General features: G+C 37.3%; 3 protein-coding genes across 11 annotated transcripts; all 3 read right to left on the bottom strand.

The window, feature by feature from the left end:
- Nucleotides 1–541: 541 nt before the first annotated feature.
- LOC111804731 (importin subunit alpha-2) lies at nt 542–5,626 on the bottom strand. Its single transcript, XM_023689502.2, has 11 exons — nt 5,226–5,626; nt 4,369–4,465; nt 4,200–4,291; nt 3,978–4,109; nt 3,526–3,711; nt 3,118–3,281; nt 2,962–3,040; nt 1,764–1,892; nt 1,535–1,662; nt 1,074–1,450; nt 542–963 (listed from the first exon to the last, which is right to left on the bottom strand). The coding sequence occupies exons 1-10, from the start codon at nt 5,433–5,435 to the stop codon at nt 1,078–1,080; spliced, it is 1,590 nt and encodes a 529-aa protein (XP_023545270.1). The 5' UTR covers nt 5,436–5,626; the 3' UTR covers nt 542–963; nt 1,074–1,077.
- Nucleotides 5,627–7,065: 1,439 nt separating this feature from the next.
- Nucleotides 7,066–9,712, bottom strand: LOC111804774 (uncharacterized). 2 transcript variants are annotated; one of them, XM_087128107.1, is made up of 6 exons: nt 9,322–9,712; nt 9,046–9,133; nt 8,849–8,919; nt 7,572–7,628; nt 7,292–7,458; nt 7,066–7,261 (listed from the first exon to the last, which is right to left on the bottom strand). In XM_087128107.1, the coding sequence occupies exons 1-5, from the start codon at nt 9,430–9,432 to the stop codon at nt 7,297–7,299; spliced, it is 489 nt and encodes a 162-aa protein (XP_086984233.1). In that variant the 5' UTR covers nt 9,433–9,712; the 3' UTR covers nt 7,066–7,261; nt 7,292–7,296. The 2 variants fall into 2 exon arrangements, with proteins under 2 accessions (XP_086984233.1, XP_023545333.2); XM_023689565.2 differs by having other exon boundaries at nt 7,066–7,458; nt 9,322–9,709.
- An 899-nt stretch (nt 9,713–10,611) lies between these two features.
- Nucleotides 10,612–15,354, bottom strand: LOC111805551 (calmodulin-binding protein 60 B). Of its 8 annotated transcripts, none has more exons than XM_087128099.1 (10): nt 15,123–15,354; nt 14,504–15,025; nt 14,190–14,405; nt 14,054–14,108; nt 13,377–13,429; nt 12,645–13,138; nt 12,337–12,497; nt 12,097–12,204; nt 11,741–11,894; nt 10,612–11,277 (listed from the first exon to the last, which is right to left on the bottom strand). In XM_087128099.1, the coding sequence occupies exons 3-10, from the start codon at nt 14,276–14,278 to the stop codon at nt 10,979–10,981; spliced, it is 1,413 nt and encodes a 470-aa protein (XP_086984225.1). In that variant the 5' UTR covers nt 14,279–14,405; nt 14,504–15,025; nt 15,123–15,354; the 3' UTR covers nt 10,612–10,978. The 8 variants fall into 8 exon arrangements, with proteins under 8 accessions (XP_086984225.1, XP_086984230.1, XP_086984228.1 ...); XM_087128104.1 differs by having other exon boundaries at nt 14,190–14,269; nt 14,935–15,025; nt 15,123–15,353; XM_087128102.1 differs by lacking the exon at nt 14,504–15,025 and having other exon boundaries at nt 14,190–14,269; nt 15,123–15,353.
- Nucleotides 15,355–15,717: the final 363 nt, after the last annotated feature.

Genomic DNA, 15,717 nt, shown 5'->3' with positions numbered 1-15,717 from the left:
AAAATGCATTTCTCGTCCCTAAAGTTTGACATCTACACCAAACTTTCTAGTCCCTAAGATTCTTCAACCTCTTCCCGTAACTTGGCCACATAATGATTGTAAGCTCAGGTTGATAATTTCATTTCTCCTCCCTTAAGTTTGGGCATCTACAGCAATACGAAATTTCAGACAATTATGTACCCTCGTACTTAGAAAATGTTCAATTTTAACAAAGAAAACAAAAATAGAGCATTTTCTAAACCTTTACCAACTTAAAACTCCAAACAATATGAAAAACAATACTTCATAGACCAAAAATATATCCTATCCTAAAATTTAATACAAACGAGATTTAGAGATTTCACGAACAAGGTTATAGAAATTACAACATTACAAACTTATAAGAAGCAAACAGGGTTACAAACCTATATATACCCCATGAATAGTGCAGACATTTATATCTTTTTTCATATCGTATTGATCAACGCACCAATAATGTTCAAAGAAAAAAAGCAGAAGAATTTGGTTAAGTATGAAATAGGGAGGTCTTTCAAGTCGCATGTAGAAGAAAGATAGTTGTACCAAACAGGGAATCAAATGATAGTACCAAAACTTTCTTGCATGTGTTGTTTAACATAAAACAACATAGAAGATACCAGCTCGCCAAAATGGAATCTACTCTCTGGAAAAACTATGAACAAAAAATAATAAGAGCGTAATAGTGTAAAAGAAAAAGAAAACAATGCTTGGTTTTCATGTTTATAACAAGTAGACAACTAAGAGAAAAACAATAAAAAATCACAGTTTGCCAAACGAAATTCGCTTCGATTTCTCAGATCTGTCAATTCCCGACTCATGAAAGCATCTGAGCCAGTCCAGCAACACCTCTAAATAACAACTGGGACTGGAATAAGCATGGCGAAACAACGACATAACACGCCTGACCTGACCGACTGGAGATGTCGAAATAACCCACGGGAAAGCCTGCACATGTAAGACAGCATGGTGATTTTTCCTCAAATTTAGAACAATGAAATGAAACGCCGATTGGCTCGAATCTTGCAAGTATTGCAGCAGAAGGAAAGAAAACGTACATTCTTAGCCGAAGTTGAATCCCCCAGATGGTACGACAGGCCGATCGCCACCAAAATTGAATCCAGCTTGGGAAGCAGTACCTGGTGGCATAGTCTCATCTTCCTCTTCCAACCAGTAGGTCTCAAGGATCTTCACTGCCTTCTCATAAATTTCAGTATTGTCATGACTCTGTAGATTCTCAATTTTCTCTAGCCCCTCAGCATCATCAATCAATTGAGCATAAATATTAACACCACCTGTATCGCTAGTGTTCTTTTCAGCTTCTCCTACCTTCAAGATATTTTCAAGACCTTCCAAACAAACCGTGACAATCCTAGGATCGGGGCAAATAAGAAGATCGCACACGGGTTTGATACACCCTTGATTTACTAGGTACCTGTCACCAGGAAGAACAATCATGTGAAATTAGAACCTAAACATAAATTGTGTATATATGGCAACTAGGGAGAAAACGCCATACTTGATCTGGTCATGAGAACCTCCAGATGTGGCATTTGAGATTGCCCACGCAGCCTCTTTCTTGATATCAAATTCGGCATTTTGGAGAAGATGAACTAGGGGAGCAACTATATTGGCATCTATAACGGCCTGGAGGAATACAAAGAAAGATCACATAGCTGAAACCAATCCGTTACACGATCGAAGATATATTCGCAGGCATGATAAGATGAATAAGTATGTGATTTTACCTGAATCTGTGCCTTGTTCCCGGCTGTTATATTAGATATAGTCCAGCAAGCCTCTTTCTTGATGCTCTTCTTATGATTATTAGTCAATAAATTTAGCAAGCAAGGTAGGGCATTGTGTTGGATAATAACCTATGGAGAAAAAAATATCTTTATCAATTTGGTCTACAAAAAACAGGCTTTAGCTGAAGAATACACAAATTAAAGTGAATTATAGGGAATCTATAGGAAAGTTTCTCTCATTTAGTTTCTAGAGTCTACCGAACTCCCTAGCTTCACCTCTATAATGTAACTCAACTATTTCAAGTTATAATTTCAGCTTCATTTTTCATTACCATAAATAGTTCATACGACAGAACAAACCAACTGAAAGAGAAAAAGAAGAGCATGAAACCGTAATATTTAGGTAAATGTTAGAAATATTCTCAACATACTACAGGTGCTGAGCTAAGGAGTACGTCAGCAGGTGGCTATTTTCAAAAGTTGACATAGTCATTATCTGAGGAGTACATCAGCAAGGGGTTTTTTTCAATAGTTCGCGCTCAATTCTCCTCAAGGGAACTGAAGTTTCTCATACTAGTTGGAATATTTGACCGTATTTTCTTGTTCTAAAACTACAAGTTCTTAATATGACTTATATTTCAATTCTCTGGATACTATCAAATTGGTATAGAGCAGTTTGATCACAGAAATAGATCTTAAATCTAGGAGAAAATTGCTGGAAGTAAAGAATGTTAGAGAGGGAATGAAGAGAGAAATTGCAACAAGAGATGAAATACAAGGCTATGGAACAAGGCTAAGGCAGTGGGAAGCAATCCAAATTCATCGAAAGGGTCCGACCCTAAACTGAGGGGTGTCAACTATCAACTGCTAGCGAATTGGAGGAATCCCCCAAAATTAGATAACAAAAACCATATTTTATGCTTAAGTTACTGGAAAAGCTAGAAGATCCAAAAGCAACTTCCAAACAGTTTCCACAAAAGAATGTGCAAGTTATTACAAAACTAAGTTCAAAGAGGGTACAAGTAATCTCATTTGATTTCTCCATAGGGAGAATATATGTGCAAAATGTAATGATGAAAATGACCTCAAAGGCAATAAAAGAAAGGAACTTATAACTTACTACCAAAATTGTCAACTAAGGTCAAGTCCGTACAGCATCTACCAATTAATGTGACCAAAAAAACCAAACAGCTCATACCTGAGTTTGCAAATCATCGCCAGTAACAATGTTACCAACAGTTCGGAGGGCAGGAATGAGCACTGAAGGAGCAGGATGCCTGGAAGATAATGAATCAAATGATTCAGAAGTCTAAAAGAAGAAAAATATAACACCCCTCAATGATTGTACACTCACATTAATAGCTCGACGAGACGAGGGCAAACACCTGCCTCAATAACAGCTTGGATTTTGTCATTCGTACCATCAGAAAGGTATGAGAGTGCCCAGCAGGTATCAGTCAAAACTTCTTCATCATTTGAATGCATTAGACGTGCAAGAGCTGGAAGTGCTGGTTTGACCTGTCAGAAAAATGGCATGAAACTATTACGAATCATAAACCCACAAACTAGATGGACAAGACAAAATTAATAAATTCCTTCTTCCTAGTGAAACAGTCGGTGGATATCCACCAAGTCTTGAAAACCTTCCTACATGCATAAACAAGAGGACAAAATGGGGGAAGGGGGGTACTAGATTTATCCAAAACCTAATTACTAGCACATTATCTCTTTCAAATCTCAAAATCTTCGAAAAATTATCCACCAGATCAAAAGCAGGCTGTGGTTTGCCCCTGCAAAAATTGGATAGCGTCCAGGTAGCATTCCTCAGCATAGAAAGCTTAGCTTGCTCGTTCAACTGTGCTAATAAAGGAGGCAATGCTCCATGACCAAGAACCAGGTCACGACATCTTGAAGAATCCCCAGCAACATTTCCTAAAGCCCAAACAGCCTACAGATGGAAGGAGAAATTAATTAAACATTCCACGTAACAAATGTTTGCTTATCCAACAACACTAACAAATCAACTTAGCAAAGGAAGTATGAATGTATTTCCTCTCCATTTCATGAGAATTAAATAAAACTGATGCAACTTGTTCTGATGGAAGAGGAGGAGACATATTGATCTAGAATAAAGGAGGGAAAGTATATAATAATTTCAGGAGTGGGGAAAAGGTCCCATAGGCATGCCCATGTAAAGAAACTCAAAAAGCTTACCTGCTCACGGACATCATCACTTGGAGAACCAAGAAGTTTCACAAATATTGGCACAGCACCATGATCAATGACCACCTTAGTGTTTTCTGATGTTCCCGAAGCAATATTTGTAAGAGCCCAAGCAGCTTCAAACTACATTAAATATTAATGTAACAAGCATTTATCACTTTGTCACGTTTTTCAAATCCAGCAATAGTATATAATATAATCTCTGTATCAAACCTGAAGCTGTGGAAAATCCTCTCTCATTAGAAATTCAACAAAGCGAGGAACAACTCCTGCCTGTATAACTTCTTCAATTGGGGGACTACGCTCTGAAGAAGAAATGTTTTAAGGTTACGAACAATCCAAATACAAACACGACAATGTTCAATATTAAAACATTACCGACCAATGGATAGCAGTTTCCTAAACTGAGTAGTCGATTCGAGTTGCAGACTACCATCATCAGACCAAACACCCGCAACCATCGACGGAAGATGCTCCAACTGCAGTTAGAACATTTCCACATTAACAAACGTGAATTTCTAGTAATGAAAGTACTCACTCAGAGTTTAAATTCGAACTGATTCTGCCTAATCAGTTCACTGACGAGAACAAGAACAACAAAGGGAATCTTCTCATTAAAAAAAATGTCAAGCTTGACCGAAGTTGACTTCGAATTAAAATAACAAAAACAAAAATTATCGCATGCTTTGGGTAAGAATAATTCACTTCAACTACATTCAGCAACAGAAGTTAAGTCGGTTTCAGATACTCCAAGTACCCGACTTTCAGAATGCAAAATCAATGTCAGTAAAATAAAGATCGAATCAAATGCTATTTAAAAACGAAGAGACAAGTCAATCAGGCCAAAAAACTCAGCGTCGAAGTGAAATGAGCAATGTCCCCAACAAGTAAGTGGCAACCAACAGCTTTAATAGACACGACATAATCCCACATCCCACATCCCACATCCCCAAAAGTCGAAATGAAAACTCTACCAGCCTGATCTTATACAAATTCCACAAAAATGAATTCAGCAGAATCAAAATCCCTTGCAGAAAAAATTCATTTAGCTAAAAAAAAAAACCAACTCAATAAAACCTGATCGCCGAGCTCACAACGACAAACCCTAAACAGCCACCAAAATCAAACTTCAACAGCAAAATCACGACATCGCATTTCTCCCCCAAAAGCAATGGAACAAAAAAAAGGAAATCCAGAAATGAACAACACAATTACAAACTAAACTCGTTTAAGATTGACCTTCTTTTCCACTAACGATGAGTGAGTGGAAGTTTGCAGTTGTTGGGCTTGAAGACCCTCGCGCCTCTTCTTCTGCAGGCTCTCCTCTCTGCGATTCTTCCGAATCTCAACCATATTGTCCTCCCGTCTTCTCCGACCTTCATCGGCATCCACCGCAACCTTGTACCGGTTCCGCCGAACCTCAGCCCTCTCGTTCGGCCTCAGCGACATCGTTTGAATACCAGAGAGACGAACTCAAACCCCGATTAGTAGATGAAATCTACGATGTTCCAATAAGGAATGAGGGATTTGATTCGCCGGAGAAGAAGAGAGGAAGAATTTGGTATGAAGTTTTTTTTTTTTTTTTTTTTCGACTTTTGAGTTTCACAGTGGAAGAGAGAGAGATAGAAGGAGAGAGAGTGTAGTGAACGTTAGGGAACCCTACCCATGAATTTATATTGACGTGCTCTGCTACGTAAATCGACTTCGATTGGGAAATTATTACGGAATTGACACTAATTATTAACTTAAATTGCAATTTTATAAATTAAAATTTCAGATTAATTAATTTTTTTTAAAGTCGAAATTAAAAGCAATTATTAGAAAAGTCTTCAAATTTGTAACATGCCGACACAATGTTTAAAAATACTCTTATTTTTATTTCAGCCTTCTAATTAACGGGTTTTGAGTTATTTAGGTTTTGTCTTAACGTCATGGCTTTTTAATTAGAGGAGGTCGTCTGTTGCCTACTGGCAACAACACTAACTGCATACGAGCGAATTCTGGTACTTGAAAGGGGCGGTGTTCTGTACGAAAAGCCTAATATGATAAACCAATCAGGCTTCCTCGCCGCTCTTACACACTTTCGACTCCTCAGTGCAAGTTGCGTCAACAACACTATCTGAATACGAGCGAATTTTGGTACTTGAAATAGTCGGTGTTCCGTACGAAAAGCCTAATCTGATAAACCAATCAGGCTTCCTCACCGCTTTCACACGCTTTCAACTCCTCAGTGCAAGTTTGAATCTTCAAAGATGGCGGATTCTGGTACTTGAAAGGGGCGGTGTTCTGTATGAAAAGCCTAATCTGATAAACCAATCAGGCTTCCTCACGCTCTCACACGCTTTCTACTCCTCAGTGCAAGTTTGAATCTTCGAAGACGGCGTCAACAACACTATCTGAATACGAGCGGATTCTGGTACTTGAAAGGGGCGGTGTTCTGTACAAAAAGTCTAATCTGATAAACCAATCAGGCTTCCTCACCGCTCTCACACGCTTTCAACTCCTCAGTGCAAGTTTGAATCTTCGAAGACGGCATCAACAACACTATCTGAATACGAGCGGATTCTGGTACTTGAAAGGGGCGGTGTTCTGTATGAAAAGCCTAATCTGATAAACCAATCAGGCTCCCTCACGCTCTCACACGCTTTCAACTCCTCAGTGCAAGTTTGAATTTTCGAAGATGGCATCTCAAATACCTGAGGCTGAGTTTCTAGGACATAAATGGTACCAATGTCAGGTTTACAAACTATTACTAAATTAAAATTTTAAATTTGTGTATTGCAAAAATTTTAGAAATTAAAATAATAATTGCAAAAAGTTTATAAATCATATAAACATAAAAAAATTTAGAAAGAAAACACTTCAACTTTTACTTTAGAAAAAAAAAATGCTTAAATAATGATATCTATACTTTTAAAATATTTTAATCTTAACCTTATCTCAAATGTCTATTTTGGACTTTTCACTTTAAAAAAAGTATTTTTATTAATGTGGGCTTTAAAAAAATGCTATTAAAACTTGTAACCATCAAGAAAGCCCATTTTCATTGCCAAGTAGAAAATGGAGGAAGCCAATCAGAGAAGCGAGATGATCCAATAGTTTATTATTAATAAAAGAAAAAAAAAATAGCCAAAGACTTCCTAGCAATGAAAAGACTTAAAAGCCCCTCCAACTTGCACTAAATTACATTAGAGGAAAAAGGTTAAAACACCCTTCAAATCCCCCAAACCCAAATCAATATACCCACATCAGCCAGGGAGATTTTCGTCACTGTACAACAAAAGATCTTACGGTGACGGGGCGTTAAATTTTAGCAGCGGGAGGAGCTCCGTTTGGGCGCACTAGATCTGGAACCGTTTGTAGGACGTGGCCTCTTTGAGGCCGTTGGATTGTCGTTCACTTGGAACGCTCCCATCCCATCTGAACCGACCATTTCCATGAACATCCTCTGTAGATCCTCGAAGCTGTCACCCTATTAATAAAAATCCAAAAAAACCAAAAAGGCATTTCAGATATTTGTGGACGACGAACAATCCATGGCTGAAATTAATTGGCTTCGAAATTGGACGGTCAGGATGTTGTTACCTCCGGTTTGGTGTTGTTCATCATTGTCATCATTTCTTGCATAAAATCGCAAAATTCCTGCACCGCAAGCGTAAATGAGACCATTATTTTTCCTCAAAAAAGAAAAAGAACAAAAAAAAGTTTTTTTTTTTTTAAATAATTGCGAAAAATTCAGTATTATTTGGTCCATAAAAAATTTAAAACCTAGAAATATTTCAGACCACCATTATTCGAATTTAAACTATTTAGGCTCCAAATTATATATATATATATATATATTTAAAATAATTTTTTTAGAAAGTAAAGAAGAGGATTAAAAGAGTACTAAAAAAAATAAAATAAATATCAAACAAGATCAAGCACAAACCAATTTATTTCGATTCGAATCGACTAATTTTTCACATCCCGCGTTCGAGCGAAATTTGATTTCATAAAAGAGAAAGCGATTAAAGATGTCTAGGACCGACTAGCCCTATTCTAGCCTCCTATTTTAATTTCTGTCTCACGAAATTCATCATTGTTCTTGATGAAGATTTGGGCAGGATGAGAATGGCAACGGGGTACGAAAAATCTTTCCATACTCCACCGCCCGTTCAGGGACAAGTTATCAGATTAAATGAACACGACTAGCCCTATTCTAGCCTCCTATTTTAATTTCTGTCTCACGAAATTCATCATTGTTCTTGATGAAGATTTGGGCAGGATGAGAATGGCAATATAATCTTCGGGGTAGGAAAAATCTTTCCATACTCCACCGCCCGTTTAGGGACAAGTTATCAGATTAAATGAACATGCCTATAAACAATATAGGTCTATAGATAAAATAGCTTCTCTTCTTCTTCTTCTTCATGTTTTTTTTTTTTTTTTAAGTTTTATGGATATTAATGACATTTTTTAAAACCCAATAATACTTTTTGAACAAAATATTAACAAATTTAGTCTTTCTATAATCTAGGTTATTAAATATTTGTTTCATAAGAAACCTTAATTTCTACGTGACAATGAATTAATTTTTAACATAGATGGAATCTTTTTTTTTTTTTTTTTTTTTTAATCTCAAAAAGGAAAGTTCTAGAGAGACGCCATTGGATGACAGCTTTTGTACGCAATTTGAAATAATGAATAATCACAACGGCGAAAGGAAAAAGGTGGAGAAAAAATAATAACGAAGTTGTATAAAATAGAGCATGATGAAAACGACGTCGTCTTTTCCGGGAAAATAATCATGCCATGCCAAAAATATCTAATTGGAATAATAATGAATAGTAATTAATAAAAATAAAAAAATCTATACGAACCTCATCGTCTTCTTCCGTTGGATCGTATAGACCGGCGTCGTAGACGGACCTCTTCGCCTGATCGGAGAGAACTGTGAGAGAGGAGGCAGATGGAGCAATCAACGCGCGTTAGTGTCCTAACCTATGTACATTGACGGGGAATTCAACGGCGTTTACAAAATTGACGGGGATTAGGGGCGGAGAATCGATGATCTCACCTGAATACGCTTCTTGAACTAATTGAAACTGCCGCTTGGCTTCTCCCGCCACCGCAGGATTCCGCGTACACCGGTCCGGATGCCATTTCTTAAACCGCAAAAGAAACGAGAACAGAAACAGTTCGGATTTCACAAATTCACTCTCAAATCGGAAGAAACAGAACAGAACAAAACAAAACTCCTCCAAATTTCATTCCGACTAAAAATCTGAGACAGAAAGAATAACCTAGAAATATCGAATTTCAAAACAATTAAATCGAAAACCGAATTCAGTACCAGAGCGAGCTTGCGGTAGGCAGTACGAACATCGGAGAAGGAGGCGTCCTTACGAATCCCAAGGATGGTGTAGTAGCAATCTCCGCCGTCGGATCCTCCTCCCCGATCCATCGAAAAATCGGAATCAGACAGAAGAGAAGCCGCAGAATCTCGAAACACAACCACCACACCAAACAAAAGGAGCAAAAAACAACTTTCAGATCACCATAACAGCGCCGTGGACTTCAAAAACGGAGAAAAAAGAAGAATAAGAAGAAGAAGAAGAAGAAGAGGCTCCGTTGCGTTGGTTTCTTCAACGATTGGTGTGTGGTCTATTCCGAAGGGCGAGTTGACGGTAGAAAAAGATGAAAATATCTTGATATGAAGAAGGAAAGTTCCAGAGATTGTTATTAATATTATTACTTATTTATTTTTCCCCACCGGCAAGAGCCATAGAATACTTTAGGCTAGATATTTTTAGCCGTAGCAATATGCCACTTGAGTTCACACTATTTACTACACATGCCACTCACTTTCGGAATGAGAGTAAGAACTTGTGAATTTACTCTCATACCCTTCTTTTGGAAATATCAAAGAAGAGAAGTTGGCCGTGCTACCCCCACCACATATTTCAATTTTTATATGATAAATTTCATTTATTTGTAAGAATCAGTTGCATATATATTTTTAATTATTTCATCTTTTAAACTTATTTTCAACTATAACAACAATTTTTTTAAAAAAAAAATTACTATAATAATAAAAAATAAGTAAATAATGTTTGATGATGAAAGTCTCAGAATGATCATTGGTTTATAATCAAGGAACGGGTTTATACTCAAGGAATACTCTCTCCATTGGTATGAGTCGTTTTGGGGGAGCCCAAAGTAAAGCCATGAGAGCTCTCTCCTTTGGTATGAGGCCATGAGAGCTCTCTCCATTGGTAGGTAAGAGGCATTTTGGGGAAGTCCAAAGCAAAGTGAGAGCTTACACTCAAAGTGGTCAATATCATACCATTGTGGAAATACGTTCATCTAACAAATAATATAATAAAGAAATAAGTAAATAATCATCGTCTCCATTTAGCTAGAGAGACAAACTCTCTTTGATCCCTCCTCATTCTACGTGTAAACAGAGATGAACCTGAGTAGTCTTGATAGTGTTCAAAAACGCTAGTCCTCCATAATGGCAAATATGTTGAATATGGCAAATATGTTGAATCAAGAGCGTTGTCGTGTCACCGCGTAGCGACCCGAGCCATCGGCCTATAAGGCTGCTTGATATAAGAACATGTATTCTTTGAGAAGTTCATTGGAAAGAACAATATTTTCCTTTCAAATTGATTGTAAGTTACATCAATTTCAACTTGCAGAGATGAAACAAAGATAAAATGAGGAAAGCAGACTCTTTACAAGGACCCTTTGCTGCACATTGGCCCCAAGGGAAAGAAAAAAATACTTGCAGGAAAACACATGAGAGGACTATCTACCAAAAAAAAAAAGGCTTGACCAAATAGATTAGGACCTGCAAATTTAGCTGATGCTTTCCTCTTTGGGTGTGCAGTAACTTGACACTAAGACTACAAAGGAAGTTGCTCGACGGTTTTAGAATCGAGCATGGTGAGACGGTATCTGATCGGCATAGCTTCACAATATACTCTCACGGAACAGCTTGAAACTTAATCTGCTCCGTTTAAGATATCTGCGCCGTGATCCAGATAAGGGAAAATGCTACACCCCCCGGTGTCCGCTGCATAGCTCGGAGAAGGAAGCAAATTGTCTCCGTGCTCGCTTGTCGGTAGAGGGAAGTAAACTGGAGTTTGTGGGAAAAAGGTAGAGTCATCTACAGAGTAATTAGGCTGCAGTGATGGAGGAAAAGCTTGGTCTGTGAGATTGCTATGGATTTGGAAAATTAAAGACTGTGCTCCATCTTCTTCACTGTTGTAATTATTTGGAGCACCAATTTGCAGGTTCTCTGCTAAGAACATAGAATTACTTTGCCTCAGAGACATGTAAAGGAATGTATTTGAACTCAAATTATGGTTTACATTTCAGATTTAACGCGTTCCATCACTTGTCACAACCAATAAAGAAACGAAAGAAGCCAACTGGGAACCTTAAAGAACCGACCGATCTAACCGATGGTTCAAGCACAGACAAAAAAATAGTAGGAAAGAAGCATATAGAACCGCTTCAACTAAAGGCTTTTAACCCTGTTGGCTTATCATTTACTTTCCAAAAATCAGCCGCCTTAGAAAAGTGAATTTGAAGGCGTCAACACGAAAAAAAGAGCTACTTAAGCATAGGAGGCAGTAAATTTTCTGAAGAAACATGCAATTTGGTTGTATACATTACTTGTGAAGCATAGGATGATCATCAAATCGAACACCGAAAGAACAACGAATATGTTGTATTATATCAATCATGAACAGTTTTTATACCTTGTGAATGTACGATGCTAGGCCCCAATGATTGCATTCCTGGATAGGGAGAATTGGAAGGACCAGCTTGTGGGTAGGTCAATGGCAGTTTCGGGTTCCGCTGCTCATCAAATCTGTTCAGATATATTGGCTTATTCAGATCTTCAATCCATGCCTGCAAATGAAAATGACAGCTACTAAGTTTCAGACCAGAAATTTCTATTAGATGAGGGAAGAATAACTTTAAGATGATAAAGATCATGATTCCTTTTTCCCCCATTTGTTTCATTTTTTCCTTCAATACAGAAAACAAAATCATAGTTTACTAAACATAGAAATATGACAACTTTTGAGATGGAGTTGAACAGATTAATTACCCCATGCCATCCATTTGGGTATCTAGAAACCGTGCAATCGTCCATAGTGCAAGTTTTTGCATGATCCAAAACTTTTCTCCATATCTTATCCGACATTCGGTCAAGTATCTGCAATGTCATCGGCGAAAAAAAAGTATTGAGTTATAAGATTATTCTTCCCAGAGTTGAAGGAAAAAGGTACAACAACTAAACATAAACGATGTAGAATTACACATAACACAACCAAAGCAATTATCTTACATGGCGTAACTTCGGTTGATTCGTTTCATTCAAAAGGAGAAAGTCTTTGACACTGTGAATTCCGTGCAAAGTAAGCTGCTCATGGAATTTACCATCTTTTCGTATTTTCTCCAAACGCCACACTTCGTCTTGCAACCTTGGAGGATAATGCTTCATATACCCTAAAAAGTAACTAATCAATTAAAAGCTTTAAGCTGAAAAACAAGATCATCATTTATCAGAATCTGGTACCCAGAAAATGAAGGTCAAAGATCAAAAAGGCGCAAAAGAGGGGTGTTTGTTCTAAACGTTGAGTTATCACAACTTACCCTCTCCACGGCCGTCCTTCACAGAAAAAGGATAGCTTCTGGCTGGCCTAACTCTTTGTCCTCCATAATTTTTGGGTGAAATTTTAGCTCCCAATATGAACATCTTGTTTGGTATCCAGCTGGAATTATCAGTGATACTAAGATCACCGATAAATCCAACCCCGTTTTTCAAGATGATACTCTGATGTCCTGCTAAGAGAGGTCTTTTACCTTCCCTTTCACTTAATATTTTAGAATTGAAATCCTCCTCAGTCCAATCCTCTCTATAACTGGAAAATAGTCCATTGATGACAACAAAATCGACCTCCGCTGATGATAGTGGACCAGATTGCACTATAGTCTTCGAATTGGCATCATATAGTAGAATTTTCAATGGTTTGCCATCATCAGCTTTCAGGGGATTATTTGTGAATATTCGGTCTGGCAGTTTGCTTTCGAACATCAGCTGCAGATTACAACCTGCTGTTGTTGTTTCAGCTTCACTAACTGAGCAGCTGGAGAACCAAGAGGAAGCTAAAATGAAATGGAATACAATGAAAAAGGAAAACATAATGATGAGTGAATTATCATATGTTTAAAAATACCGGTCAACGAACAAATTTTACCAATTAATAGGTCATTCGTACGGACAAAAAATCAAAACAGCTATCCTAAACTCGATGGCAGTCAAACTTACTGGACAAAAGCCTTAAAAGGAGCACAGTTCACAACAATTCAAAAGTACGTACGTACCTTGAAGATGAGGGGAAAAGCTTGGAAATAGCACATTCTGTCTCTTCTCTTACCTAATAACCAAACATACAGAAAACATAAAATAGAATATCAAATGTCTGAAATCAAAGTTTTTCTTTCATGTTTTCTTGTCTAAAGAATTAAAAATAGAAAAGAAAAGAAAAAAAAAAGTAATCATAAAACACAAGAAGAAGAAGGAATCAAATGTTTGCTCCCTATGGCCGCGGCTCATCTGAACATCAGAGCATGTCGATGTTAGCCACGTGTCCCTATATTTATCTTCGTTCTATAGCGTTTATTAGTTACCCGCAATTTGAATTTTAAACTTAAAAGTGATTGGAGACTAGGTGACCCATAACTTGGTGTACTTCCTACATTATCTCGAGTATTCAAGCGAGGTTTTTCTTTTGAAACTCTTCAAAACTCCATTGGTTCTTTCTTGATAGGATACAAAAAAGGAAAACAGAGAGACTAGAGAAAGAGCACGAAGATCAGTAGCCAAAAAAAAAAAAAAAAGCTTGTGTTTTCGAAAGGCACCATGGTAATTTCCTTTATCTACAACGACCACAATTCTAATTGCTAAACTAAAAAGCAAAGCTATAATGAAACAAGGAAGCCAAAGTAAATTCTAAAATCAAATTTAATTTGTTCATCTAAACATAAGAGACTCGTCTTACCGCTTTGCGAATCAGAGGTTCGAGAAAAGCAAGCAGACTAGCCTCCCCAACAGCTCTGCAGCAACACAAATGAAAACCAAATGTAAGAAAACAGAAAATCAATGTACCAATGTTCTTGGACTAACTATACACTCACTTCTGGAAAATATTGATTCGTTTTGGCTCTTTATTCGGAGTTCCAAAACCGTCACCATGGAAGTCATGAAAAGGCCTCTTCTGTACCATCAAATACCAAGAAATTAACTCAAAATAAACAACATCTCTAACGAATTACACTCACGGTCAATATTTATATAGAAAGGGCTATTGAGAATCAATTGTACTCGGAAGGGAAGAGGAAGCTTCCATTAAACTACATAAGAAACGCGTAAATGGTTGAAGTCAATTTTATATTGTAAAATAAAGGTTGAGATCAGCAACGACAATTCTCATGAGGGAGCCTGACATTACCAAGATTTTGTCATGGAAAGTTGGTAGAAATTCTCTGAGTTTCAGATAACTAAATAAACTGCCCTGTCCTTTGTCATGTAGAAGAAACAATTAAAAAATTACATCAACCACTGCCCTATACGTGTTCTTAACTGATAGTGATTGGGGAGTGGATTTTGGAAGAGAAATTGAAGAGAAATCAATGAACGTGCCCGATTGAACTCGAAGAAGCAAAGAAGTAACAGAGAAAGTTCACACCATTTCAGCCACTAGACTTCAAAAAGCTGAAATTACCTTCAAAGTTCTGGGAAAATTCAGAGAAGATTGAAAAGACTATACTTAGAACATGAATGGGTGCACCCATTTCCTCGAGAGCGGCGCAACCCACATGAAAATGACAAGCAACGACAGAAAAACACAAAGATGTTTGAAAGTGAGACAAAAAAAATTACATTCTCACGGAGTTGAGGAGCATTCAAATGTGAACGAAATGGACAGAGCTAATCTCATTGTCCCCACATCCAATTAAACAATTACATTTAACTGTCAAAAGACAAAAAAGAAAGCATAATGAAATCAAACGAATTAGGGTTTATTTCGGGGAAATTGAGAGGAAATGAGTGGTTTCAAGAGTAATTACTTGAATTTTCCGCACTGAGTGGACTGACGACCACCAGGTTAAAAGTCAATGCGCCGATTGTACGAAGAACTTTTAGAAACTTAGGCGATCTGTAGTTTCGCAATAAATCTGACACCAATTTTGTCAAGGATTCGAGTTTCCAGGAAGATGCAGATCTCTCTTTCGCCATTATCGGCTCTGTCCCCTCTCCCTTTGGGCGGTTCGATCTCTATCTCTCCGCTTTTGATTCAATTCTAAAGCCCACATGGATGATGCCACATCAATAAATATATGTAACTTTTAATTTTAAAGTCTAATAAATTAGTAAATTAAAATATATACATACATATATATACACATACATACACCCGCTACATATATATATATACACACACAGCTGCTTAGCTTTCTTAGCCAACATCTCCGGTTTCCCCCGAACTAAGAGGTCCTACTTATCCAGACCCAACAGTCACACTTTCAACTGAAAAACTGATTTTTTTCATAAAGTCGGTTCATAAATCAAGAAAGAATGAACCTGATCATACCCGCCTTTTCTCTAACCTTGTTATCAAATATATATATATATATATATATATATATATATATCTTATGTCTG

Source organism: Cucurbita pepo, chromosome 11 (genome assembly GCF_057944985.1).
Source record: "Cucurbita pepo subsp. pepo isolate OVF chromosome 11, ASM5794498v1, whole genome shotgun sequence".
Taxonomy (NCBI): domain Eukaryota; kingdom Viridiplantae; phylum Streptophyta; class Magnoliopsida; order Cucurbitales; family Cucurbitaceae; genus Cucurbita; species Cucurbita pepo.
Note: the sequence above shows the minus strand (reverse complement) of the source record. Positions and strands in the feature narration are given on the sequence as shown.